Source organism: Perca flavescens, chromosome 4 (assembly GCF_004354835.1).
Source record: "Perca flavescens isolate YP-PL-M2 chromosome 4, PFLA_1.0, whole genome shotgun sequence".
Taxonomy (NCBI): Eukaryota; Metazoa; Chordata; class Actinopteri; order Perciformes; family Percidae; genus Perca; species Perca flavescens.
This window is the reverse complement of record NC_041334.1, coordinates 31,809,704-31,837,703: the sequence shown is the minus strand read 5'-3', so window position 1 is coordinate 31,837,703 and position 28,000 is coordinate 31,809,704. Positions and strand designations below refer to the sequence as shown.

The 28,000-nt window shown below is 39.2% G+C and overlaps 2 protein-coding genes across 5 annotated transcripts; one reads left to right on the top strand and one right to left on the bottom strand.

Annotated features, from left to right (window-relative positions):
* Positions 1-213: 213 nt before the first annotated feature.
* wdr1 (WD repeat domain 1) lies at positions 214-10,571 on the bottom strand. The gene is made up of 15 exons (XM_028575678.1): positions 10,430-10,571; positions 9,101-9,222; positions 7,770-7,860; positions 7,523-7,670; positions 6,831-7,011; positions 5,870-5,947; positions 5,550-5,630; positions 4,774-5,007; positions 3,390-3,477; positions 3,034-3,190; positions 2,329-2,416; positions 2,067-2,177; positions 1,765-1,938; positions 1,485-1,629; positions 214-785 (listed from the first exon to the last, which is right to left on the bottom strand). Exons 1-15 carry the CDS (start codon positions 10,443-10,445, stop codon positions 679-681), a joined length of 1,821 nt encoding a protein of 606 aa, XP_028431479.1. The 5' UTR covers positions 10,446-10,571; the 3' UTR covers positions 214-678.
* Positions 10,572-14,002: 3,431 nt separating this feature from the next.
* On the top strand, positions 14,003-27,651 carry idh3b (isocitrate dehydrogenase (NAD(+)) 3 non-catalytic subunit beta). Of its 4 annotated transcripts, none has more exons than XM_028576024.1 (11): positions 14,003-14,132; positions 19,812-19,985; positions 20,239-20,359; positions 20,482-20,542; positions 20,636-20,768; positions 21,258-21,391; positions 21,552-21,654; positions 21,783-21,929; positions 22,224-22,318; positions 22,456-22,516; positions 25,163-26,923. In XM_028576024.1, exons 1-11 carry the CDS (start codon positions 14,055-14,057, stop codon positions 25,250-25,252), a joined length of 1,197 nt encoding a protein of 398 aa, XP_028431825.1. In that variant the 5' UTR covers positions 14,003-14,054; the 3' UTR covers positions 25,253-26,923. The 4 variants fall into 4 exon arrangements, with proteins under 4 accessions (XP_028431825.1, XP_028431826.1, XP_028431827.1 ...); XM_028576025.1 differs by lacking the exon at positions 25,163-26,923 and adding an exon at positions 27,097-27,651 and having other exon boundaries at positions 14,004-14,132; XM_028576026.1 differs by lacking the exon at positions 14,003-14,132 and adding an exon at positions 16,978-17,110.
* The last annotated feature ends 349 nt before the right edge of the window (positions 27,652-28,000 follow it).

Here is a 28,000-nt window from a genome sequence, read left to right as displayed (position 1 = left end):
GGGCCCAAACAGAAACACAGCATCAACACGGGACCTTCAACTAAACAGACAGCATCTTGATTGTATACATACTCCTTCCTTTCAGTTCCCATTATTGCTCCCAAGTCCAACAGGAAGAGTTGTGAAACATAATAGTATGAAGACAAAGCAAAACACCCAACCCCTTAAAACCAAAAGGTTTCATTTCTTCCAAACATGATTTTGTTGATTTAAAAAAAAAAAAAAAAAAAAAAAAGAAAGAAACTCGCTTTTAGTTTATCCATTAAGTTAGGATGCATTGAGCCAAACCACAGACAAGGATTTTGGTTTAAACTGAGTGAAAGCTATTATCTATGGAATGTTGAGCTTACAAATATTACTGTGGGTCCATCAAGCTCAAAGAGATGTAAAACAACTCTTGGTTACATCATATATTTCAAATATTTGTCTCTGTGTAAATTGAGGTTATCCACATGAAAGAGACATGTCTTGGATTATTTTTTATGGGAGCTTTCCCCAGCCATATCAATTCACAATTTCAGATGTTTACAGACAGCATAGAACACCGTATATATAGTGAAAATACAGTTTAAAAAAAAAAAAAAAAAAAAAAAAAAAAAAATGAAAACAGAAGAAGGAAAGATTGAATTCTACAGTAGTCCTTGTCCCTGGAGATGTGGATGTTTGTCTGCTTGCAGCTCAGTATTTAACAGTCCACTGCTTGATGCTGGCATCATGGGAGGTGGTGACTAGAGTGTGCTCATTGACCCAGGCCAGGCCACTAACATGGTGCAACCGGTGAGTGTCTGCAGACATCAAAGCATCAAACAGCCTTGTTACAAAAAAAAGGTCTTTGGCAGAGAAAAGTATTACATTAAAATACTAATATTTGCAGCCAAAATACATTTGTTCAACAATCAATACATACTGAGCTATGACTTAAAGTTATAACTCTTAAGATTTTTTTTAATAAAGATCAAACCCTGTTTTTTGATACCATTTATGGTCACTATTTTATGTATTTATATTCTGTAATTACCTAAAAAAACAAAAACAAACCAAGCGTTTCCTACTGCTGCTACAGACCACATGCCTCCAACTACACAGCAAAGTCACCAACTTCACTGTACCTTGCTGGTGTGCGGAAAACTTCTTGCACAGCATGACACTAAATCCTGGTATAATTTTTTTAATGACTCATTTATCGAAAACAACATGAGCTTGTTTGGCTGCACTGTAAACAAATACATTGGTTGCTTTCCGGTTTTATTAGCTGCTCGAGGAGTCTTTGCAATAGTAATAAACCACATTTGCGGTTACTTTAAGCCCAGCTACATGCACTAAATGCATGATTTCTCTGATTTATCTTTGATTTTGCATGTCTGGACATATTGTTGCAAAGTGGATTTATTTAGCTCAAACAGAGCAACTTCCACATCTGTGTATACCTGCGTGCATCCCAGGCATACTGTAAGTGAATGCACAAATGCACGTGTATGGCCTACCTGCCAGCTTAATCCTGTTGTCTGGATCCCCAATCGTCCAGATAAACACCATCATGTCCATCCCACTAGTCGCAAAGTGCTCATTATCAGGTGACCAGGCCAAAGTCACAGGTCTGGCATGGTGTCCGTAAAACTCATCTTTGACCTGGTGAAAAAAGAATAAGACATTTTTTTTTTTTTTTTTTTAAAAGAGACAATGACTATAATTGTTATAAAACCACTATAGGCATTGGATATTGAGCAATCCACAAAACATGCATAGGAAAGACAAAATGTTTACCGAGTAGCCATCAGCCACAGTAAAAGTTGTGGCGACTTTCTTATCATCTACGGCAGCCAGATAGGCTCCATCATTAGAGTAGGCCATGTCTGTAATCGCCCCTTTAGCTTCAATAGTTTTACCCTGGTCCTTCAGAGTGTTGCCCTGAATGGAGTACAGATGGATTTTCCCATCCTAAGGAGAAAAAAAAAAGGATATTTATCTCAAAGCTAATGTCACCAGAGTGAACTCAAAAAGCATTTTCTCAAAAAGAGCAAAGCGGACTAATCTCATGTTTGGCGAGATCTAATATTTCCACTTACTGCTCCGCCCACAACAGCAGTGGTGCCCCCAGGGTGGATAGCTCCAACCTCTGGTTCATAGTCAAGATTGTCCAATGTGAAGACTTTCTTCTTATCTTTCAGCAAGACAATCTAGAAAAAAACAAGAGATGAGGAGTGATGGCACCATTATAGGACACAACATTTTACGACACCAAAACTTTAGAGGGTTAAGTGGGTGAAGTAAAACCTTAAAAATGCATTCACAGGGGAAACATTGAACTAAGCAAGGCAAAGGCTTTACCTGCCCAATGCACACAGCCAGGGACAGCCCTCCTGCTGCTACGGACACACTTTTAGGCTGGAAATCCATCTTCACCACATCAGAGGCACTGAAAACCACCGGTAAGGGTTATTAAGTTAGTCATTGTAACATTTAGAGGAGGACACTAAATGGAATCCTGAAAGCCAATATTAAGTTTAAGGTACAAGAGAAAAGGAGTGTGTGTGTGTGTGTGTGTGTGTGTGTGTGTGTGTATATATATATATATATATATATATATATATATATATATATATATATATATATATATATATATATATATATATATATATATATATATATATATATATATATATATATATATATATATATATATATATATATATATATATATATAGCCATTTACCTCACAAACATTCACTTTGATACACGTCAAAACATTTGTTTTGGTATTGTGAATGACAAAGAAATGTGTATAAATACACGTCCTACCCATACATTTGTGACAGTGAAGAAACAATATTAAAAAAGGAACAGATCCACTCATTACCAACAGTCATAATAAAGCTCAATTCAAAACTTAAAAATGCGTTTTCTCCCAGACCACTGCCCTGCCAACATTGACTTCCATTACTACTACGTACACAAAATGCAGAACGTCAACCCAATCCCCACTAAGTTCATATCATAGCGGTTATCTGCCCAGCAACACGTAATGAGCCCTACCTGTACTCCGTCTTGTTGATGTTGGTGTAGCGCAGTGTATCATCCATGCTGCATGTCACCAGCTCGTTGGCTTCGTCGGTCACCATCTTGCTCACCTGGTTGCTGTGGCCCTTCCCAGAGAAGCAGTCGTTCTCTCCGGTCTCTGCATCCCAGTAATGTGAGGCATTTGTTAAGGGGACAAAAAAACTCAACTGTAGACATGGATACTTTACATTGCAGGAAAGTGGCAATGAAGTGCAAAAGTCAAGCCACTAAGATAAAAGATAAACACAGCCACAGCAGTTTTAAATGATCAAAAGGTATCTAGATACAGTAATAAAAGGGCACTTTTTTTTTTTTTTTAAATGAAAGGATATTAATGTGTCCATCGTGACTCCCTGAGTAGATGTATGGTCGCCCGTCCTTTTTGTGAACTGTCAGACATTGGATGGATTTGCTGTGACCCTGTAGGATGAGCAGTACATGTTTTCAGATACAATTATAAAAAGGCACATAAGAACAGTTAATGTAGAATATTAAACCGCCCCCCACACCCCACACCCCCCCTCCATGTTGGATATTGCACTCAGGAGATCTGGCAGCACACTCATTCCAGTAAAAGCCACACAGTCCTTCCAGAAAAACGCAGTTCTTTTTGTGATCGTTGCGGGCAAAAATCCTTCATTATGTGGCACGTTTTCTTAAAAAATGCGATGGAATATGCGGGATATTTATGCAATTTTATGTGATGAAATTGCAAAAAATGCGGGAACTTGCAAAAATTGCCGGAACTTGCAAAAACTGCGGTTTGATGAAAAAGAGAAAAAAAGTGATTCCTCAACACCCTGCTTTTTTTTTAAACTTAATTTCCAAAAATAGTTTACAGATATTCAGTCATTGCAATAAGTAAACAAATAAGATATAAAAATATATACAAATATAATAAAGTAAAAATAATAGTCTAAACAGAGGGAAATAAAAGATACAAAAGAGACAGACTTTCAAAAACCGTTAATACAGACAGCAGGAGCACTTAAAGAAATTTGAGTAGAGATCCGATATTAAGATAGCTTTCTGATACCAACTTAAGAGGCTCAAAGTACATGTCAAATTCAACCTCCAACACCCTGCTTTTCGATGATGTTCACGTCGCGTAATTACGGCACTTCATAACGTTCCCATGGCAACAGGGGAAAATGGCTGCTCTTGTGTGAAGTAAATGCAAAAAATGTTCAACTTTCTGCAACGAAAATGCAGGGATTACGAAATCATGCAAGCACCGCATATTCTGCGCGGAAATCGGCAATTTATGCGGCAAAAGTGCGGCATATTTGAAGAAAAAAAATAAATAAAAAAAAATAAAAAATAAAAAAAACGGCCCCCGCATGAATATGCAGACTTTGGCTGATTATGCATCACATTATGCGATCACATAATCGCTTTTTCTGGAGGGACTGGCCACATGACTATTTTGGATGCTTCTGTAGTAACCCAATACACAGTGACAATCATACATAAAATACACTTTAATACATAAACTCTAGTCTTGTGGCTGGGTCAGTCCACAACACGCTGACATTTTGAGGAGCTGGGAAAGACATACAGACATACATATTTCATATTAACATTAACACAACAAGATTAAAAGCAGCCATTTATTTCAAAATGTTTTCTCCACTTAAAAAAAGAAGGTAATATGAACTTTAACACAAGGTTTTATCATTATCAAGAAACTCTCTCCATCCAGGTAAAGAGACTGACCTTAATGGTGCGTATAGGCCGGCCAGGGTTGTTCTTGTCCAGGTAGTTGATGTATCCCGACAAGGAGATGGTGAGGAGGTGGTCTTTCTGCCACAGGCAGCCCAGCTGCTGGTCTGTCACATCAGTGCCCAGGTTGAAGGTGGTGACGGCCGTACCTGCACCAACATCCCAGAGTTTCACCGTCTTGTCCCCTGAGGCAGAGATCAGTTGGGAACTGTCAGGGCTCCAGCTGACCTGGAGGATTTAAAGCACACATGGTATTGAAAGAAAAAGTTACGATATTAATATGCATGTAAACCAAGTTGCAAATTTTGTGTTTGAAGACTGTTCAAGTGCCCTATCAAGGTTTACTCAATGACAGAAACACCAACGCTATCTAGACAAAGAAATAATCAGTTACTTGAGGACAGGAGGAGGTTGCTTTCAGAACAAATAATTCCTAATTTGAATAGAAAAAGCACTTTGTGTCCACACACTCTAGGCAGACTGCATGCCAACTTTTTTTTTTTTTTTTTTTTTTTTTTTATTATTATTATTATTATTATTATTATCATCATCATCATCATCATCATCATCATCATCATCATCATCATCATCATCATCATCATCATCATCATCATCATCATCATCATCATCATCATCATCATCATCATCATCATCATCATCATCATCATCATCATCATCATCATCATCGCTAGCTCTCCTGATAGACAAAACCCATCATATACTGAAGGTGGTGTATTCATTTTTTCATAAAAAACAATAAAAATACTTACAGCATATACTCCTCCTTTGTGGGCCTTCTCTCCACCCAGTGAGCAAACAAGCTCACCATTCGTTCCATCATAGACAAATATCTGTGGAAAATAATACTCATTAAGGAGACAAGGAACATTTCTTTTTGTACACAACTACATTTTTGTGATTTTTTTCCTCTTTAAAAACCTGCCACTTAGGTTGAGATAGATTATATTTGTATTATTTCTGTAAACATCATAGTGATAGCTACTTAGATTATTTTAGCAAAGGTAATCTTACTTTAAAAATGTTCATATGGTCACATGGCCACACGTGGTAAGCCTCACTGATAACTCACCTGGCCATCAGCGCCAGCTGTGACAAACCGACTTCCATCTGGAGAGAAACGAACACAGTTGACAAACTGGCTGTGATCCTTTAGCAGTCACCGGGGAGACCGAAGGGGGGAAAACAAAACAACAACAAAACAATAGAGGAAAATTATCCATTAAGAAAGATTGTGCACATTAAAATACACTCCATATTTGTATTTTATTTGGCACAGTGTTTGACTTTCAATCAATCAGTCATTGTATAAGTCATGACATACTTCATAACATATGTCACATAAGTCAAACTTGAAAGTGGAACAAAAACACATTTCTCGTTCTCTGACAGACAGACATGCACAGTCCTTCCTCATTTTAGACCATCAGGGCCTAGGTTTAATTTTGGGGTTAAATATCTACTGTATGACATCATTTACATGCAACTATCACAACTGAGGTCAGCATTAAATAAATAATGTGCTATACTTGTATAAAAAGGTAAACCAACTGCAGACTGAAATCTAAAAGCACACCACAAGGATTTTTAAGTAGAGGCCAACATTCAGTGATCAAAAGTGTATTACATGTTTCTAGGAGGGAAGGTCTGCTTTTAGAATGTGGCTCACACATTCTCCAAGAAATGATGGAAGTGGGTTACATAACAGACAAACAAGGCAACACTGTCAAAAACCACCAGGGTGGGACAGACTTGAGATGACCAACGGGCATTACAAATAAGACAGCTGGTTCAAAGTCACAGAGAAATTCCTTAATCCACTATGTCTGCATTTGTTGAAGGCCCATATTTTGTTACTACTAAGACTGCAAGTTGAAGAGGGCTTTTAGCCTTTGGTTAATCTGATAGGTCCAGCAAAATCAGCTTGGCTCAAAGTAATTTGTTTAAAACCCAAATGCCCCTTTCCAAAAGCTGCACAAAGGCCTACGGGGGGAAAAAAAAAAAAAGAAGCAAATGTTATCTCTGCAACTCACTCGTAATGTGAACTTGAACTTGAAGGGAGGCCCCTCGAAGAAGGACCCACAGGTGTCATCACTGGCAGTGGCAAGGCGGTAAGGGCGTTTCTGCCTTATGTCAACACTGTTGATTAATTTGGCGTGGCCAGAAACTTCCCCCACTGAGGAGCCAGAGTCCCACAGGAACACAGCTCCAAACCTACAGCAAGGAAGAGATAAACATGCACACAATCGTATCAGGTTTCTGTGTAGTTTGAGAGAGGAATAAAAACAAAAATATCCACAAGTCTATAAGTCTCCCAGGATGAAAAAATAAATAAAAATATACTACTTACGCAGAATATAGCTATGGTTTGGTTTTGTCACAATTGTATTGATGGACAGTTGCCCAACATATTTGGTAAAGCAAGCAGTGTGCTGGAGGGCTGAAGGTGTCTTTACTGCTTAACAGTGATTTACAGTAAATAGCATTCACTGCACAACAATTATATTTTGGACAATATGACATCAAGCAAGACAATCAATAATAATTATGATACAATTCAATCCAAACGCCAACTTGTAATGTTAAACATAAAAATATCTTAAGAAAACAATGGACTTGTGTACAGTGAAGAAGCGTCTCATGAGGGCTGGTCATGCTGGTCTGAGATTAATGAGGCTAATAACTCCTCATTTCTTAAACATGTATGAAAACCCCTCGTACTCACTTCTCTCGTCCGTCCCCAACGACAGCAATCCTCTTGCTATCCTCGGTCCATGCAATGTCCTTGATCTTGCCTGAAATAGGGGTGTACTCGTACTTGAGAATGTGCTCCTTCTGGGTGGTGTCCCAGATACGGACCTTTCCTGATGCATCTAAAAGGATTTAAAAACACTTATTTTATTATAGTATTGACATTACTGTGGTAACTACATACACATTTGTTGACATTTATTCATAGGTGGGTGGTTTACCTCCAGATGCAATGTAGTATCCACTGGGGGCATACTTGGCAACAGTAACTGCATGGGCATGTTCGGTGTAAATGTCTGCTATAGCCGGATTCTGTAAAAGACAGGAAATGTGAGACCATCAGCAGGTCTACGACTGACAAATGGCACATTAGGCAGTTCCCTCCCAAATTAGTCAAATGGAAAAATTCTATTTCATTTGTTAACCTAGACCTTATTTTCAAGGTTTTGGCCATTGTTCCTATTGCTTATGATGACATTTTAATCATTAGATAAATTGAGGAGATTTGAAGGGACACAGCATCTCAGCTTGACACAACCCTGTGATGAAGAAATCAAAGTGATCACACACAAAATTTTAACAATTGCTCAGTGAAACCTTAATATTCTAAAGCACCAATCAAATAAAAGTTAAAAACTGGGGTGCCTGGCTAGCTCACCTGGTTGAGCATGCACCCCATATACAGAGGATCAGTCTTTGCCACAGCAGATGCATGTTCTATTCCAACATGCGGCCCTTTGCTGTCATGTCATTCCCCATCTCTCTCCCCTTACATGTCTTAAGCTGTCCTATCAAATAAAGGCCTAAAAATGCCCCCAAAAATCTAAAAAAGAAAAAAACACAACTTGTTACCCAAACTGTCACTTAAAAATCTTCATTAGATTTTGTTCAACTGCTTCCTGGTTAAAGAACAATTGAATACCAGCTGAAAATCATATTTTGCTAACCTCCGGCATTTGAAGATATCACCTTGCTGTATGTGTTCAACACACCCTGACATCACCCATAGGTGTGGCTACAGGTGCAACAGAGGCCGCGCTCCATTTGACCCATGTTCTACGTGGTGGCATGGTGCAGGTTGGCGAATGATCAATGATCAGTCAAGCAGCAGGTAGCAGGGGATGCTGTTGTACTTGTAACACTTCTTGTTGAGGAGGACGTGTACAATTATCCTAAAAATAGTTCAATGTAAGGAAGTGCAAAATTCTAACCATGCGAAACCAGTCTATACGCACCAGACGGCTTGCAAGTGTTGGCAGAGACTGAGCAGTATCATTTCAACCAACGCAAAACATTATGCCGACTGGATATTGGAGTGCACCAAGAGCACACTTGTGACCACACCTAACACAGATGCTTTTGAGGTTTGTGTTGTTTTACTCTTTAAAAATTTGACTCTCAGAATTCAATACAATCAAAGAAATTTACTGTAATCTGTGAGTAAAAAGTCATCAAGACTAATATGAATAATGGCCATAACAAGACCCAATGGTATAAATAAATAACATGCAACACTTGTTAAATATGGCTTTTAAAAAAGGATGAACATTACTTCAATATTCCGGATGATGACACACTTCCCATTGGTATACAGGAAGTTGTTGCCTTTGGGATCACCGCCAATCACTTTTGCAACTCCCCTCTCCATCTGTGGGAGACTGGCAAATACATGTTCTAAAAAAAAAAAAAAAAAAAAAAGTAGACATAACAGGCAGACAGATAATGACATGCATTAAAAAGGATAACAGAGTTTAAATGAGCATACACTGAAAAAAAGCATTAAACTGAAGTATTTAATAAGGGATTGACGGACTTTATTACATTGTACTGTACGTCTCAGGTTACATGACTTAATAGAGCCTGAATTCTTGCACTGCCTGGACTAATATATTTTTAAGATAGGATGTAAGTATTCAAAGTTAAACAGCATCACTTAGTTCTTCATCAATCATTTGGAGGACTTGATGTGTTGAACATGGCTGCTGACCTTAGGGATCTGTGTCAATAAGACACATTTTTTTTAAAAAAAAAAAAAAAAAAAAAAAGGAAGGATATAAATGCATTTCCTGAAACTGTGCCTCTTTTGGCCTTTTGTGTCAAGGTTTCCGAGATTGTTAGTGATAACGGAATGGTTGATGTTGCTTTATTTTGTAGATGTAACGTTAATGTTTGGGTTCTTCGCTTTTAACATTAAAAAAAATATAATAATAATAATCTTGGTGAAGTTTTATATACATAAATTCACCAACAAAAGCCATCTGCTGCGGTTTCCCATGAATGGGAGAAGTAACTGAAGCCCATTAAATCTTACACTAGAAAGCTTTAACGAGGTTGTTTCCGCATTGGCTCTAAAATCAGCTTTCTCATTGAGCATATTCGCTTTCATCTCCACAAGCTCGACATAAAAATGGCAGCCAAAAACTCTTTATTTAATGCTTATTCAGCAGGCACAATCCATGTTTCTGTTAGCTACTTCCCAAACAGCAGTTCCTGACTATCAGCCAGCCTCTGTCTAGGCATGTCATAACAATGCGATGTGAGCACAACTATTTCCTATGACCGATTTTAGCTTAACTAACGTTAGCTAACGCTAACTTAAATGAGCAGTCTGTAATGAGCTGCATTTTGGGCCAGAGCATATCCACAACAAACCCGTGCGGATCACTTACATGTGTATATTAAACGTGAACAAATCATCGCGTCGGGATTTTGTCTTTAGTATGCAAAATGAAGTGTCAAAATCATGCAGCTATGGGCGAGGCTAGCTAGCTACGGACTAACGTTACCTGTCTGACTCGCTCGATCTGCTGAATAACGTCGCCAAACAGAGTTTCATTGCATTTTCTCTCCGCTGTTGCCATTAAAAAATACACAGACTTACTCAGTTCAAGCGACATTTTCCCTGCTGGTCACTTTCTTAACGTTACTCTTTACAAATGAATGAAACAGTTAAGCTCCTCCAGCCGTGCACTCCCTGATCACACAAACACGGAAGCGAGTGCAGCTCTCCTTCTGCCTGTCTTTGCCCATATATAGTAAACTCCGAAACTACGCCGCGGCTGTCAGCCACTAGCCATGCACGGCTTCGTAGGGTGGACAAATCCCTAAATACAGTCTTTCAGGCTCCAAGGCAATTACACCATTCATTAGCTCCACCAATAAAATTGGACAGGTTGACCCCAGTTTGTGCTTCCTATGTGCATGCAATCATTTCATTCAGGTCACAGAGCTCAGTATTCGTTTTTTTCTTAAAGATAAATCCCAGATGCCATTTGAAAAATCAAGAAAGAATATAACAACATTTTGCGAATCCTCAGACTCATTAAACATATTGATAAAGATAGATAGATAGATAGATAGATAGATAGATAGATAGATAGACAGAGTTCTTTCTTTCTTTCTTTCTTTCTGGCAACCATCTTTATTTAGATGAGGAAATAGAGCTGCAACATTAAAATGGGTTTAACATATTGTTATCATACAAGAGATTACATTTTTTTTCTAGGGGTTCATTATGAATTACGGAAATACTCTCATTATAGCAGAAAAACTGTGGCGCGAATGTAACAGTTAATGTATTCGAGGAATGAAAATATTTAGGAGGCCTAATTTGTTCAAAGAGGAGGGACTGCCTGAGAGTCCTGGCTCAGGTCAAATTGTACACCAATTATTAGATGCCTAGCTTTGCCCCCAAAATTATGCTAGCATGAATAACCATATGAAATGCCCAGTAAGGTAAAGGGGGACTATTTAAGTGTCAGAGGGTAGCCTGGTGATCTACAGTTTCATAATGGGGATTTTAAAATCCGATGTCATCCTGTGTGTCAGCAGAGCATCACTTGCCTGGAATAGGATTGGGAATCCCCTGACTTATTTAGGATGGACCCATTTTAAAGGGTGGGGGTCTTGGCAGCAGCAAGTATAGTGTTACAACAATACAAAATGTTAAAGATAACTAAAAGGTGGACTCATAACTGTTGCTGAGGTTCAAAAAGCCATCAAATTATTACAGATCGGTAAGTCGCCCGATCCGGACGACTTCAATGCATATTATACTTTCTTTGGTGTCCTTGGCCAGTCCTAAAAGATATGTACAATGAGGCTCTTTTACATCACTGCGTACTGGACACGCTGTCGAGGGCCACTATTTCTCTAATTCTTAAAAAAAGAGAAAGATCCCCTGCTTTGTAGCAGCTATAGACCATGCACTCTTAAATGTAAACCTCAAAATCCTATCCAAAGTCATAACAGGTGATGACCTCTATTATCTCGTTTGATGAAACAGGATTTATCCCAGGCCGACCGCCCTCCCACAACACAAGTCATAATCCATTCGCAGAGCAATAAGACCCCCAGAGACAGTGTTTGTTGACTCTTTTCCAATTAAATGATCTCTAGTGTAAGCTCCAAAAGTTGCTAAAAGTCGCTAGATGACGTCATACAATCATTTGCATATCGGGGACATCATTGTGTGTCATTTGAAAAAAGCTTAGTGGCTGTGTCGACAGACTTCCTGCTGCATGGCACAAGAGTAGAGGGAGAAAGATGGACCTGTAGCCTACTGGTGGCAGAAGAGCCATGGACAGTGATTTATTAAGAGGAGCATGCATGGAAATCCATTAAAGCTATGCATAGTTTCTATCTCCCCCATGAGGAATTCTAAGTAATGACAACAATTCTGTCTGTGCATCCACATGACACAAGCCTTCCGTGATCACGGTTCACCTCCTACCCTCCACCACACAGTTGCTAGTAGCCAAGGAGGACACGATGGATTAAAAAAAAAACATGATGAACTCTTCAGAAGAGGTCATAATCTGTTGAGTTATGTTGCAGCTAACATTGCATTTGGAGGAAAAGAGTGGACGACAGAGATGGTTCATCTTTAGCCGTTCTTGGCATATTTATTTCCGAGCTGCAGACACATCAGTCTCACGGTCAGACAGCTTCAAGTTTAACTACGGCAAATCAACTGGGACAAACATAATGACGCAAATTTGCGTCCTCTATAGCCTGCAATTTAGCACTCCCCTGTGGCATAAACACGTGAGACTTGACATGCAGTGTTGCCACCTTGGCAACTTTCTAGATTTAGCAACTTTTTCTTCAAAACAGCGAAAAATTTTGCGACTTTATACAATCAGGGTAAAAGCGAGATATATTAAAGCTTTAGTGTGTAACCTTCTTTTTTTATAATAATGAACGTCCGTTACATTCAAGCCATTGCCAAATGAGTTGATACAGAGCTAATTAAGACTATCGGCTCCACAAAACTCTCTCCGTATTTCTCAGCATGGCTTTGTTTAGAAATTGGTGTCGTCCTGCCAGTGCCGATCCCGACCTCCCTGGGGCCCTAAGCAAAATTCTGCTAAGGGGCCCTCTACCTGACCCGTGATGCCGTGAGCTATGTAAACCATTTGCAATTGCCACACAGTCACCAGTTCACCTGGGTCTGTGTTGCTAGTACTTGCTGAAGACGGCTGTGCTGTTTTTGCTGAAGCTGGCTGTACTGGGTCTGTGCTAGTACTGGCTGTGGAGGCTGGATGTGTAACAGCTGAGTCTGTGCTTGTACTGGCTGATGATCCAGCATCTCCTCTACTGACAAACTTAAGCATAGCATATTGTTGCAGCAGATGCAGGTAGCATATATTTTATAAGCTGCATCAGACCCAATTAAACTGGCTCCCAATTTCCCTTTATACATTTTCAAATATAAAATACAATTCACGGTCAGACAGCTTCAAGTTTAACTACGGCAAATCAACTGGGACAAACATAATGACGCAAATGCGTCCTCTATTGCCTGCACTTTAGCACTCCCCTGTGGCATAAACATATACACTATAGAGCAGTACAGTATTGCATTACATAATATACAACTGAGGACATAATGAACATATTTTAACATAATCTTTACTGAGTTTCTGCGGCGCGAAAGTTGCAGGACGCAGAGCCGATCCGCCCTATACGCTCACTATGCAAGCTGCGTAGGGCCCATTGACATATATATATATAATGGACCAATAGACCCCGTTGCTCTGGACGGAGACCAGTGAAGGATATTAGAATCACTTTTCCGGTGATCTCTTGCTTTACTGTGCAGTCTCCAACTGACAGAGACAACGTAAATGTGACCTAAGCAACGTGTCTGAAAGTTGTAAGTCTTCTGGTAGCTGTGCCAAGAGAAATCTCAATCATTCCCAATCTTACAGAGACGGAAAGTGTAGGTATATGTAAGGAGATAACATAGACACAGGCTAATTATTGCTAACTAACATGCTAGTTAACATTAGTAATTAAACCTAAATAGCTAAGTAAGTCGAAACTGCCTGCGAGCTTCTCCTGTACTATACGGTAATTCCTCTACTGTGCGACAGTAAATCACTTGGTACCATCTGGTACCCTTATGCTGGTACCCCCTTGGTAGGGCCCCGCAAATTACTCGAGGCCCCGCCTCCCCCTCGTGTCATAGCGCGTCAATTAATGTTTACAACGTCCATGACAAAATGAAGCGAAACTATCCTTCTGGTCACGAAAAGAGGAAAAAAAACACCATGAGAGTGAATTGCGGGAACAACAATCAGGTAAACTTGTGTTCTCTCCTCTCCAAGTTTGATGTCAGCAAAGTAAAGTTATGTTTATGTGCATTTTTATTGGTTTTTTTTTCGGTCTTGCTAACCTAGCTGGGCAGGCAGGCAGTGCATCTCTTGGTCTGTGTCTAGCTGCTAATGCCAGTCACTTCCAGGGCTGTGTTTTGTGACTTTGTGCCTGACAAAAGTGAGAGTAAAATACAATTATTCATTACGTTTGATAAACGACAAAGTGCAGCGGTGTTTGTTTACTGCAGCTCGGGTGTGTTATCGGTTATCATGCGTTAGGCGCGTGCACGAAATGAAACGCGCATTTTTCAAGCAGAAATTTATGTGAAGACCAGACAGACTGTAGGCTACAATATATGGGCGTGAATGATGGCACTCCTCATCAAAGTACACATTATACATACTTTTAAGAAACTGATTATCTAGTCTCAGACAATGTGTAGTTAAAAACTCTAAACAACTGCACTAATTATTAATTTAAAATGTTGATTAGCTGGATATACTGGTCAGTATGGATGCACATCCCTCAGTAAATAATAACCATAAATCAAGAATTGCTTCAACATGCATAATAATAAATAAATAAAAACTTTAACATGCTATGGCAAGCCATTTTAGCTTTTATTCATTCACAGTTTATGCATTTTTGATATCAAGAATTCGATTTTTTTACTATTTGCAATGTGAATTCTTGATTATTTTTACTAGTAGGGCCCCTTAGTTAGTTTTTACCTACCAATGTCTATTTTTGATATCAGGAATTACATCACTTGATATCACTCAGTGATTATTGATATCTGCATCAATAGTTCACTATTTAAATATTACAAGTGCCAAGCCATAGTATAAATTGTATTTTATATTTGAAAATGTATAAAGGGAAATTGGGAGCCAGTTTAATTGGGTCTGATGCAGCTTATAAAATATATGCTACCTGCATCTGCTGCAACAATATGCTATGCTTAAGTTTGTCAGTAGAGGAGATGCTGGATCATCAGCCAGTACAAGCACAGACTCAGCTGTTACACATCCAGCCTCCACAGCCAGTACTAGCACAGACCCAGTACAGCCAGCTTCAGCAAAAACAGCACAGCCGTCTTCAGCAAGTACTAGCAACACAGACCCAGGTGAACTGGTGACTGTGTGGCAACAAAATACAGTCAGTTGTGTAAACAAAGCCATGCTGAGAAATACGGAGAGAGTTTTGTGGAGCCGATAGTCTTAATTAGCTCTGTATCAACTCATTTGGCAATGGCTTGAATGTAACTGACGTTCATTATTATAAAAAAAGGAGGTTACACACTAAAGCTTTAATATATCTCGCTTTTACCCTGATTGTCTAAAGTCGCAAAATTTGTCGCTGTTTTGAAGAAAAAGTTGCTAAATCTAGAAAGTTGCCAAGGTGGCAACACTGCATGTCAGGCACTGAGCTGTCACTCAAGTGAACTCAAAAACTCATTGGCTAATGAGGACACGCCCCTAAAAGACACACCCACGCCAGAGGTTTGTGTCAGAAGTGCAAGAGTCTGGGGATACGGTCCTTAAATTGCATCCACGTTTCTTTAACTTGCTTCCCTTCTTTGTTTCTTAGTCCGTCCCACCAAGGAAGAATGGGAGAGACGTAAGGAAATCATACAAGGAGAGAGGAAACAAGGAAATGTGTTTTTAGAGGGATGAGATGTCCTTTCTTCTGAAGCGTCACGTTAATTTGTCAGCTGTATGGGTGGAGTTAGTAACAACTATCGGTTGCACGGCATCGCTCCTCGGGGCATGAATGAACTTTGAGACGGCCTTCAACAAGGAGGGACAGAACAACTTCTGGTTCAAGCAAGGAGATATCAAATAAAAGATTTGGGAAGGAGCCTGGGCTTGGAAAGTAAGTACACAAATAATTTGCAAATTACAGACTAAGTTTTACTTTTGGCATGACAATTTTTATCCTTAGTTAGTGATTTTTGTATGATAGGCCTACTTAAAGCAACACAATGTAACTTTTCCCACTTCGGTCCCCCTACAGGTTGGAAGCAGAATTGTTACATTACATTACATTATGCAAGTTTGCCAGATCGGGTAGCGGATCTGTAGTTAGAATGAACTGGACGATGTAATGGACAATTCGCTTCCAACCTGTAGGGGGACGGAAGCGAGAAAAGTTCTCTAGTGTTGCTTTAAGAAGTTTTCTTTGAATTTAAGAGCACAAATCTAATTCCATACAGTTGTAGGTCTTTCTTTGGTGATTAACTCCATCATTTTGTTAAAAGTTAACGTGTCCTAGCTATATGTTCCTCCTCAGCAGCAATAACTTTTAATTGTGATTGGTCGACAGCCATAGACTGTACAGTCTATGTCGACAGCTCATTTAACCCTTTACATTCCAACACAAACTGAATATCTGAAATATGTATTGCCAAGTAACATCTACAAGGAATTTGCCTTGGTGGTTGGTGCATAAATAAACATACACGTAATAAACATTAATATGACTGAATTTATGACAAAAGACAAAACAATGTTCACCAATACACCAAGGCAACCATACATGGCGTCATCCGACAGGTTTCAAGGGTTTATTTCCTCAGAAACAGTTAGATGTTGAATGTCAAATTCTGAATTGACAAAATAAAATTACAACTGATGACCTTTTTTTTATATTAGTCCCCAGGGCCCTGACGGTTTCCAGCCATGGATGTATTATATCAGTATGATATTAAACCACTGGCGCTCTATAAAAATATATTTCAATTCTTTTTAAAACACCGGTTAAATGAAAAGTTGTAATGTGATAAAATAATAGACGACGGGTTATACCAGTAGGAGGCAGTAATGCATACATGGGATGCCAACTGCCCTAAAACCCTGAAATAGAAGAAGAACTGGCGGTTTCCCGAAATTCTTTGGTCGCAATCGCTTCATCTGTAACAATGGCGGCCGCCCTGAGAGGAAGCTTGGTAACATTGGTCAAGGTGAGTGCATGGTTGGTGTACAAGCTCATTTTAACCATTCGTCGGTAGGGAAGGGGTTGCAGGAGTTAAAGTTTGATGTGTTAAACTCAAGCACCATGTTATCTTAAGAGTCATAATGGCTGTTATCATTCGTGTATTGTCGCTAACCACGAGCCTCCGTTGATTCAAATAGCTATCAACAACTAGTGACAGCTAGTTGTTTAAAGTGAGCTAACGTTAAAGTAACGTTGGCTAACTGACATGGTAACCTCCTTGTCCTTAGTGAATTATTAGTTCAGTATACACACACACACATAACAGCACATAACTAATTAGAGCTAACCAGTGGCTAACTGGCATAACACAGAGAGCAGACCAGATAAGTCGGTTTGCCTCTGTCACAACCTGGCTCAAAGGCATGACAAAAAGGGGGAGACGCACATGTTTGTTCAGTTAAACCAAATTTATTAAAGTAACAAAGATAAACGTGAAATCAGTTAATCAGTAATGTGTGAAATGTATGGCTGTCTGTAGATAGTATCAAAACTAGAATGCAAATATAACTAAATCCAAACAAACCAAGCAACCTTGAGGAGGGAGAGAGAATGACTGCCCAAGCACTCCTACTTATAGACAGGTGAGCAATCAGTTGCTCCAGGTGTCAATCATCAGTCCTCATTAGCCAATCCCCAGATCCCAGCAACATAAGGGACTTAATAGGCCTAGGAGCCGTTTACTTAAGATAACATATAGGCCTATTACGCTTGTGATTTGATAACTTTGTTTAGTTGTCATCTTCCAGTTTTCTCTCTTGCCAAATTCTTGAAGGTCAGTGGGAGTCAAAAGATGTGCACTTGCTTATATTATCACTTTAAAACTACAGATGGCATGGTGAGACCAGCTGAAGTGAATTGTTTATTTTATTGTAGCCTTGTAGATCACATTTTGCCTACAGGTCAGTGGCTGATGACCATTCAGGATCCTCTGGAAACAGAGATAACATTTTTTTTTTTTAAAAGTCACACCCATCTCTGCCACCTCAATATTGTCTAATAAAACCTGCACCATTGTGACTAGCAGTAGGCATTATGGATAAAATCCTCTGTCAAATGATCACAGTATGTGTTATTTTATATTGTAATATCAATTATATATATTTTGATCAAGGTCATTTTCTGGAAAATCAATCAACTTTATGGACAAAAATAACTAGACAGGATGGTCTGGTTTGGTTTATCCAGCCAATTTGATATCTGACATAGATGCAAAAATTCAGTATGGCCATAAAGTAACATTTCTCATAATACTAATCAACTAATCATTTCAACTCTACCCGAAATATGTTTATTTTTGTAAGCTTTTTCTCTATTGGCTACTTTTTTCTCCTCCTTAAATTGAATAGGAAGATGGGAAAATCCTGGAAAGTGCGTAAATCTTATAGGCTAAACTGTGACAAGGGGTCAGACACCGCTTTGTTTTAATGGTTCACAAATTAAGTTGGTAATCATCATTATATCCAGCGATATAAAAGGGATAGCTACAACTACATGTCTGAGAGTAGGCAAGTTGATATTAGGCTCGTTCGAGATGAACTACGCCTTGCCTGTAAAGTGGACGAGAGTGGACGAGAGCAGGCGGTGACTAGGGTTGGGCATCGTTTGGATATTAACGATTCTGATTACAATTCCGATTCTTCCTTTCGATTCCGGTTCTTGTTGATTCTCGATTCTGATTATTTGAGGGGTGGAGTTGAAACGGGTCGCATGCTTATTTCACAAATAAGAGGAAAGTTTTATTTTGATTCAAAGGTGGGTTGCAGTTTGACGGGGCTTTTTCTGTGTAAAATAAAGCCACGCTAGAGCACCGCTTACTGTGCTCCACGGCTGCAACACAACAAGCGCCTGGCCGCTACGGAAACCAAAACTTGCGCATGTTAAATTTGGAACCCATGATCAGATTTGAAACCAAATCCTCCAAACGACTCAATAAAGAAACGATTCCGATGGAATCGTAATTTTTGAAACGATTCCAAGTAGGAATCTGTTCTCGATGCCCAACCCTAGCGGTGACAAAAATCCGCTGTCAAGTCGGACAGTTTTCCAGCCGTTTCCAGCTGAACAGGAAGTCGCAGAAACACTGTGGTCCGATTTTAATAAAATGTTATCAGACCCACATATCCGCTTGTACACAAGTCTCCAGTTGTTTTAATTATGACAGAGTAGCTCTACATGTGATCTGTCGCTGATTTTAATTAACACACTGTAGATGATCCGTAATCTGAACGGATTTAGTCTCTCTGACTTCTAAACGTCACTATAAGAGTATGCCTTTTAAATCAGACAAATGGCAGTTAAAATCCCTCCAATTCAAAATCAATAAAAAGTTTATATAAAACGTCATCATGTTGAGTCTATTCTGAACCAATCCGCTGAGAGGCAGGCGTTTCCCAGCATGCCCTGGGTCCGCCTGGGTCTTGCAGTCGGTGAAAAGAAACCGCGCTGTCAGCGTCTCAAACCTGCAGCCGCCTTGATCTCGTGAGGTTATCGTTGCCCACGTGTGCATGACGTCAGAGCTCGTCGGGATCAAGTCGGACACAAATCTAACCGGCATGCATTGGGCGGTGATCGATTCTGCGCAGACCTGGCTCATCTCAAACGAGCCTATTGTTTCTTTGCATACCGTGTTGTGCTTGTTGTAACTGTGTCATCTTTCCTATCCTCAGGGCCTGAGCGGCCCCCGGTGGCAGCAGCTGGCCTCTCGACCATTGAGTGTGTCTGCTGCTTTGTGTGGCCCAGAAGCCCCACCCGCCCGTGCTGATGCTACCTTCAAGGTCACAATGGTGCCAGGGGATGGAGTGGGACCTGAGCTGATGACTGCTGTCAAGGAAGTGTTCAAGGTACATTTTACAATGACAGAGATGGAACGATCACTGCCCTTTTGTCTTTTTAGAAATAATGTGGGGCACTATAGCTATGAGTAGAAGGAAATAAACAAAAGAAGAGGATCTTTTTTTTTCTCACAAACATCCACACTAAAAGGATTTTCCCCATCTCATAATGTCATTTTTGTCCCACTCTTGCTCACTTATTCAGCCTACAGGCATGTCTTTTTAAAATAATAAAGTAGGCTGTTTTTTGTCTTGTCACCAGGCAGGAGATGTCCCAGTAGAATTTGAGGAGTTTCACCTGAGCGAGGTACAGAACATGGCCAGTGACGAGAAGCTGGAGCAAGTGTTAACCTCAATGAAGACCAACAAAGTGGCAATGAAAGGTAGCTTTACTTATTATTTTGTCTCCTTTCGTAGTTCACCCCGGTTATTAACAACAGAAGATGAGTTCTTTAAAAGGCGGCAATGGACCTAACATATGTTTGTCACACGCTTGCTTATTCAGGAAAGATTCACACACCCATGGAATTTAAAGGGGAGCTGGCTTCATACGAGATGAGACTGAGGTAAAACAAGTTGTACATTTTAATGTGTGTACTTTGTGTCTCTTTGATGTTGAAATAAAAAAATCAACGTATACCTCCCTATCCATTGCCCAGGCGTAAACTGGACCTGTTTGCTAATGTGGTTCATGTGAATAGCCTGCCGGGCTACAGCACTCGCCACAACAACCTGGACCTGGTCATCATCCGCGAACAGACCGAGGGGGAGTACAGCTCCCTGGAGCACGAGGTAAACTACACTCCTCCTCACTGTAGTCAGATAAACCATGGTTTGTAAAACCCACATGAAAAGGATTTTTTTTCTTTGAAGAGAGGAAGCTCTCCTTTCAGCACCCAAAGATTGTCTTTCTTTCTTTCCTTCCTACTTCTCACTCATAGGAGACCTAAATGTTCATTGCTACTCATATAATGATTCTTTAGCTGTCCTGTAGATTTTATTATGGAAGTTTGTTTACAGTGTAACCATTTACTAATGGACTTCAAGTCTAAAAAGACAGTTTGCAGTGATGCACGTGAAACGTGACAATAATACGAGCTGTTAGTGTAGACAGCTTTGTTCATTAAAATTGAAGTGAATCTGGTCCGACAGACATATGATTTAAAACTGAAAAATGGGTCTGCTGTACGTAGTGTTTTCATTCTCTTGCACTGTTAATTAGTCAAAGCTTAAATAGGAATGGCTTTATTCAAATGTGTGTACCCTCTTCTTGCTCTGTAGAGTGTGACAGGTGTGATCGAATGTTTGAAGATCATCACCAGAGTTAAGTCACGGCGCATCGCCAAGTTCGCTTTCGATTACGCCACCAAGAAGGGACGAAGCAAGGTCACAGCTGTTCACAAGGCCAACATCATGTATGGACATCGCAAAGCTCCCGCTTTGCTTTTTTTATATCTTTTTTTTTTTTTTTTTTTTATCATATTCTTTTATTAATTCTTAAAATGCTGTTAATTTGGGTTGTGATCTGCATTATAGTCACAGTAACACGTGTCCTCATCTCCTGTCTTATTACAGGAAATTAGGTGATGGCCTGTTTCTGCAGAGCTGTGCAGAGATTGCCCAACTGTACCCCAAAATCAAATATGAGACCATAATCATTGATAACTGTTGCATGCAGGTACATACAACCACACAACCACACAGTTCTTTCCCCTGACTTTATTAATAAATAATTGGCTGATTAGGTTTAAGTGTCACTTTTCCATTTCTTGTTCAAACTTGTCATTGTCGGTTACTTTGCTTCAGCTGGTCCAGAACCCATACCAGTTTGACGTGCTGGTGATGCCCAACCTGTACGGTAACATCATCGATAACTTGGCAGCGGGGCTGGTTGGAGGAGCAGGAGTTGTTCCTGGGGAAAGCTACAGTGCAGAGTATGCTGTGTTTGAGACTGTGAGTTTCCACTTTTATTTATTTATTTATTTATTCATTCATTCAGCCAGTCATTCTCTGGTTTTATTCTGATTCCTCTGTTAATGGTTTATCCTTTATACTCTAGATGAGAATGTATGCCAGAAAATATTAATGATGCACACTATAGAAAATAGCAATAGCTATTTACATAGTTTTACTATTAATTCAACTCTACTCTTCTCTGGTACTGTACTTGTTGATGGAGAGGACTTACAGGACTGTAATCGTGTCATTCTATTTTTTTTTTTTTTTTTTTTTTTTTTTTTTTTTCAGGGTGCACGCCACCCATTTGCACAAGCTGTAGGAAGGAACATTGCCAACCCTACAGCCATGCTGCTGAGTGCTGCTAACATGCTCAGGCACCTCAAGTGAGTCAAGACTCTTCGGTCTTGTTGTGAAAAGTGCACCATTTCACACTGTACATTACTTCCTAATCCTCTGTCCTGGTTTGTCTGAATTTTGACAAGTGTACAAGAAAGCCTCTTAATTGTCAATTGTGTTGCAGTCTGGAATATCACTCCCAAATGGTGTCAGATGCTGTCAAGAGGGTCATCAAACAGGGAAAGGTAAGGATGTGTGTGTCTGTTACTTGTTAGTTCTACCTACTGTATGCACACTGGTGCATTCGGGCTGTGAATGTGGAGATGCCTGCCAGGATAATAACGCTTTTAACACTTGGAGGGAATGTTTTCCATTAATACAAGCCGAGAAAAATAAAACGGGTTGTTCTGCTTCAGAAATGTGGAGCCAACAGAATTTGTATACACTACTCATGTCAGCTTGTGTTTATGAATTAACACGTTGCTCATTAGTTTTGTAGTTCACAAACTGTAATCTCATATGTACATTTTCAAAATGCCGCAAGTGCTTAAGAAAATGAAAAATACAATATAAATTTGCAACGGCATTTTCACACAAATGAATCAGATACCAGCACTGACACCAACGCGTTCAGTGTAATTTTAGCTGTTCTCGACCCACAAATGCCTACAATCGAACAACCGGCAAACTATACTTTAGTTTGTTAGAGCAGTGTTTCTGAAAAGGGGGTACGCCATAGACTGTATATTAATGGACAGAGCATGTGTGACGTCACCCATTGGTTTGTGGAGAGCTGCTATCCGTAAGACTTAAAACTAGCGATTGAGACCATGAACTCATTATGAAAATGTTTACTGAGGTAATAAATCAAGTAGTGGGTCACTTTCTCATAGACTTCTACAGAAACCAAACTCCTTTTGCAACCGCATGTGTCGCCCCCTGCTGGAATTCAGAAAGAATGCAGGTTTAAGGCACTTCCGCATTTGCAGTACGTGGCCAAAACCCATTGACATATATAAAATGGACCAATAGACCCCGTTGCTCTGGACGGAGACCAGTGAAGGATATTAGAAGCACTTTTCCGGTGATCTCTTGCTTTACGGCGCAGCCTCCAACTGACAGAGACAACAATAATGTGACGTGAGCAACGTGTCTGAAAGTTGTAAGTCTTCTGGTAGCTGTGCCAAGAGAAATCTCAATCATTCCCGATCTTACAGAGACGGAGAGCGTAGGTTTATGTAAGGAGATAACATAAGCACAGGCTAATTATTGCTAACTAACATGCTAGTTAACATTAGTAATTAAACCTAAACAGCTAATGGAAGTCGAAACTGCCTGCGAGCTTCTCCTGTACTATACGGTAATTCCTCTACTGTGCGACAGTAGGTCACTTGGTTATGACACAATCGTTTAGCTTATTTTAACAAAAACGTCTGCTACGGAGCTATAACGTGAGATGCAAGGTAATGGAGCCTTTTATACATTGTCGTGTTTCTTTAGAAATAAACAATGGACAAATAGTCTTTAAACGCTTCAGATGTAAAGTTATTCGCTGTCAAGTGACGTAAAAAAAAAAAATGGCGGTCAGTGTAATGCTAACAAGAGGTGATCGCTTTGTAGCAACAAAATGACGCCATCGGAGGTTCGCGTTCTGAAGCAAAGCTTACCCCCTTGCCAAAACCGGATGCGTTGTCCATTAATAACAGTCTATGGGGTACTTCTAGGGGTACTTTGGAGTACTGCAGGGGTAAAGATTTTTATTTTTTGAAAAAATATCAGTTAAGCATAATTCCTAAAATAATTATACACTATAATGAATGGATTTAGTGATGCTAAACATTTGAAATGTAGCATTTAAGGGTTTTTCAGTTACAGTATTGTTGTTTAGTAAATCAAGACGCTGATGGCACAGCGCTGTATTGTGGCACTTTATATAGCAAATTTTTTTTTGGCCTGGTCAGGGTGTAGTTGGATGAAAAAAATATATCAAAGGGGGTATATTATTGGAAAAAAGTTTGAGAACCACTGTGTTAGAGAGCCTTTAATTACTGTTTTTTGAGACTGTATGTATGCGTATGCATCTTTCCTTACCTCTTCTCTTGCATTTCTCTTCCTCGGTTATTTGTGTCCTTCTTATAGGAATATGCATTTGTAACCAGGACAACTAACTGCCTTTTGCACCTGCTCCATGTTGACACTAACATACACTGGCACAAACGCTAGCATAAAGTCGACCTTAATCCCTCAGATAAAATGCAAAGTCAATTCAACTCTAGAGCTGCAAAGATCAATTGATTAATCGATTAGTTGTCAACTATTATATTAATCACCAACTATGTCGATAATCGATTGATCATAAATATCTTTAAAGCATAAAAGTCATTTTTTTATGATTGAAAAAAGTTACAAAATTCTTTGATTTCAGCTTCTTAAATGTGAATATTTTCTAGTTTATTTACTCTATGATAGTAAACTGCATATCTTTGAATTGTGGACACGTTTTGAGGACGTCATCTTGGGCTTTAGAAAACATTTTTTACTATTCTGTCATTTAATTCACCAAACAACTAATCAGATAATCTACAAGTTTAGTTTCAGCCCATTTTCAGCTCTAGAAATTTCATTTTCAGCAACAACTTCATGGCAGATTGTTTTGTTTTTTTTGTTTTTTTTCTCATTGCTCTTCTTTAAAAGTTGGGGTAGCATTATATCTGAAGCAACTGTGTGGAAATATAATTTTCAAGGAAAGCCTGTCATTGGAAAGCAGAATTTGCCTGCACGTTGTTTGAAGTGCCCTACCTCTCCCTCTTCCCTTTCCTTTTAATTCCCTCCTCTCCTTGTACCCCATTACCCTATGTGTGTGTTTGTGTGTATCTGTGTGCACGTCCCAGGTACGGACACGAGACCTTGGCGGGTACTGTACCACTGGCGACTTTGTGTGTGCTGTTGTGGAAAACCTGCGTCACCAACCTGTTAACTGAGCTGTATCGTCGCACTCCACACTGATATTTCCTTAAATCTGGACGTTGTTCTTAACATGAACTGGACGCATGTTAAGACTCACCTCTCATTGCCAGATGACAGTTGTGCCACACATTTTTGACAAACGCCATCAGTTGCGTCATAATACATTATATATGGTTTATACCGGATTTGCTAAAAGATCCAGTGGAATCAATGGTGCCTTGTGTTGTAATTTACTAAAATATGTGCAGTTCACGAGGCTTCCTCTCATGGATTTATATCATATCTATATTATCTTCCCTCATATTAACTGTCCATCACTTTGCATCTTCTACTGTTGCAGTTTTTATTTGACTGATAGAGATCATCTTTTTACTCATTCTGAGGGACCTTTGTGTCTACTTATTTTGATGTCTTGGTGCTTGTTGCATCAACCATGTTGGCCATACAGACTACCTCTCTGCTATCACACATACAGTCTGTAAAGCAACCAGTTTATATTGGCTGATCTGCTTTTGCCTCACACTTCAGCAGCAACTTACCTCACTTTTATCTCATTTGCACATTGTAAATCAATATACAGTATGGTATCACTGCTACATCATGATCAAATAAGACCGTAACATTTCCGACCTACAAATGTGTTCACGTTTTTAATAAAACTCTGTTCTGCCATTTCAGTGCTGTAAAGCCAGCAGTTTTTTTGCAGTGAGTTACTGTATTGCAAAGGCAAACCTGTCCTAATGTTTGTTGCTGGAGATTATCAATACAAATGATATTTTAACATTAGCCTTTCAAGAAAACCAAAAATATTATACTTTGAGGTATTACTCCATTGACGGAGTAAAAAAAAAACCTGGCAGGTGTTATAACCAATTTAGAAATGGTATAATCATTTATTTTACAGTTTAATAGCCACAGAAAATCTCCCTTTATGATTGTCACATTTCCCCTAAAGCCAGTCCTCTATTCATTGTGAGTATCATCTTAGTTTTTAGTTTTGAACCAAAAAATGAATTGTCATACTTTTGAAATATTTATATATCATTTCCAAGGACTCCTAAAAACAAGTTTTGTATAAGCTGGTGCTGCTCATTCCCACAGAACTTTTCATGCCACCAATGCTGAAAGAGTTTAAAACACTGTTCGGTCTCCTCACTTTGGCTGTCATGCTTTTTTTCTTACTGTGCTACAATTTAAGACTTCAAGTAGTCGGTTAACAAGAAATAAAGTAAGATAAGTCACTGAACTCTTGTTTTGACCTTGTAGTGCAATCTACTTTGTTTTTTTACTTTCTAGAGAATGTACCACCACCAGTGTAAACTGCATCATGTCCTTTTTTATTTTTTGTTCATGAGATTTAGTTTCCCTGATTAGGGAATAGTTTTCACTAATGAATATGTTATGGAGATTTCATACCTGCAACTTCTCAAAAGTGTGATGTCATTTTGAATAAATAATCTGTCTTTTCTTAATAGTCACGGTTGGACTGAATGATGTTTTTATGGTTCAATAACTAATAAGACTAAACCTATGTTGGACAATGGCAGTGTGTTTCATCTATTGTTGACATTACTACTGTATCCGGTTTTATAGACGTACCTTATGTGACTAATATATTTAAATTCTCAGCCTGCTAAAGATTAAAATGTGAGAAAATAAAGAAGAGAACATAGCTTAGGAAATGACACTGCTGATTTTCTTTCTTTAAAAGTACACATCTAGCTGATCACACACTATTTGTGTATTCTGCGAGTGGAGTTTTTAAAGGCTCTCTAACATGCAGGCCATGATACTGTGTGTGGACATGTGTTGCTGCAGCTGTGCATATAGTAACAAGCTGTCCTTATGTTTGCAACAGGTGCGCACCGGAGACCTGGGAGGCTATGCCACAAGCGACGAGTTCACCCGGGCTGTCATTGCTAACCTGGTAGTCTAAAAGTGTTGTATTTGCATTGTATTATCTGTCAGCTGCTGAGACGCACACACTTTTTTGTTATTTACATCCTGTTTGACAGATCTCCTGACTGATTATACACATACGGTATATTCCAGCAACAGGGTTCACACTTTTCCAACTTAAACACAGTGACATGCAGATGAAATGTGCAGCTATAATCTCCACACACAAAAACTCTGAGCATAACACATTAACTATGACCTCTAAGGCAAAAAAATGTGACTTGAACATCCAAAGTCTTATAATTGGCACACAAAACATGTTTCCATGCTGCTACCCTGGGACATACCATCCTTTTATATTCTGTTCTCTGGCAAGATCCTGTAATTTCTACTAACTGGTCTGAACATTAAGTCAAAACATGGTTTATGTATACTTTATTATTTATTATCTTCAAGTTTCAGCTTCATTGCAACTTTATTTATGAGATATGAATAATAAATAAGATATAACATTTGTGTGCTAAATCCTTGCGTGAATGTTATTAGAAGACTGATGTAGTCTTTAGTTTTAAAAAATGTTTATCATCGCTGTTGGTGGCTCAGTCCGCATGCATCATCTCAGCACGAGGAACCTCGAATTCAAGCAAGGCCTTTGTGTTCAAATATATGCACATCAGGTGGACTGCAGAATCTATAAACAAAACAAAAATGCTTGCTTTGTTCATTCTGGTATATGATCCGCGTCCCCATGACAAAGAACCATGAAGAAACTGAACACATCCACAATGTTTGCACTGGTCTTTCACTGTAGTACGCAGTGCTTATAGTTTTGGGCTGCAGGCAGCTAATGATTATTTTTTTTA

Excerpts from the sequence above, each read along its gene's own strand:
- wdr1 (XM_028575678.1), bottom strand. Across the intron at positions 2,417-3,033 it reads ATCAACAAGACGGAGTACAG|TGCCTCTGATGTGGTGAAGA; the intron begins GTAGGGCTCATT and ends GGTGGTTTTCAG. Across the intron at positions 1,939-2,066 it reads CTGCTGTTGTGGGCGGAGCA|GATGGGAAAATCCATCTGTA; the intron begins GTAAGTGGAAAT and ends TTTTCTCCTTAG.
- idh3b (XM_028576024.1), top strand. The coding sequence starts at position 14,055 with ATGAAGCGAAACTATCCTTCTGGTCACGAAAAGAGGAAAAAAAACACC. Across the intron at positions 20,360-20,481 it reads CAACAAAGTGGCAATGAAAG|GAAAGATTCACACACCCATG; the intron begins GTAGCTTTACTT and ends TTGCTTATTCAG. Across the intron at positions 20,543-20,635 it reads TCATACGAGATGAGACTGAG|GCGTAAACTGGACCTGTTTG; the intron begins GTAAAACAAGTT and ends TCCATTGCCCAG.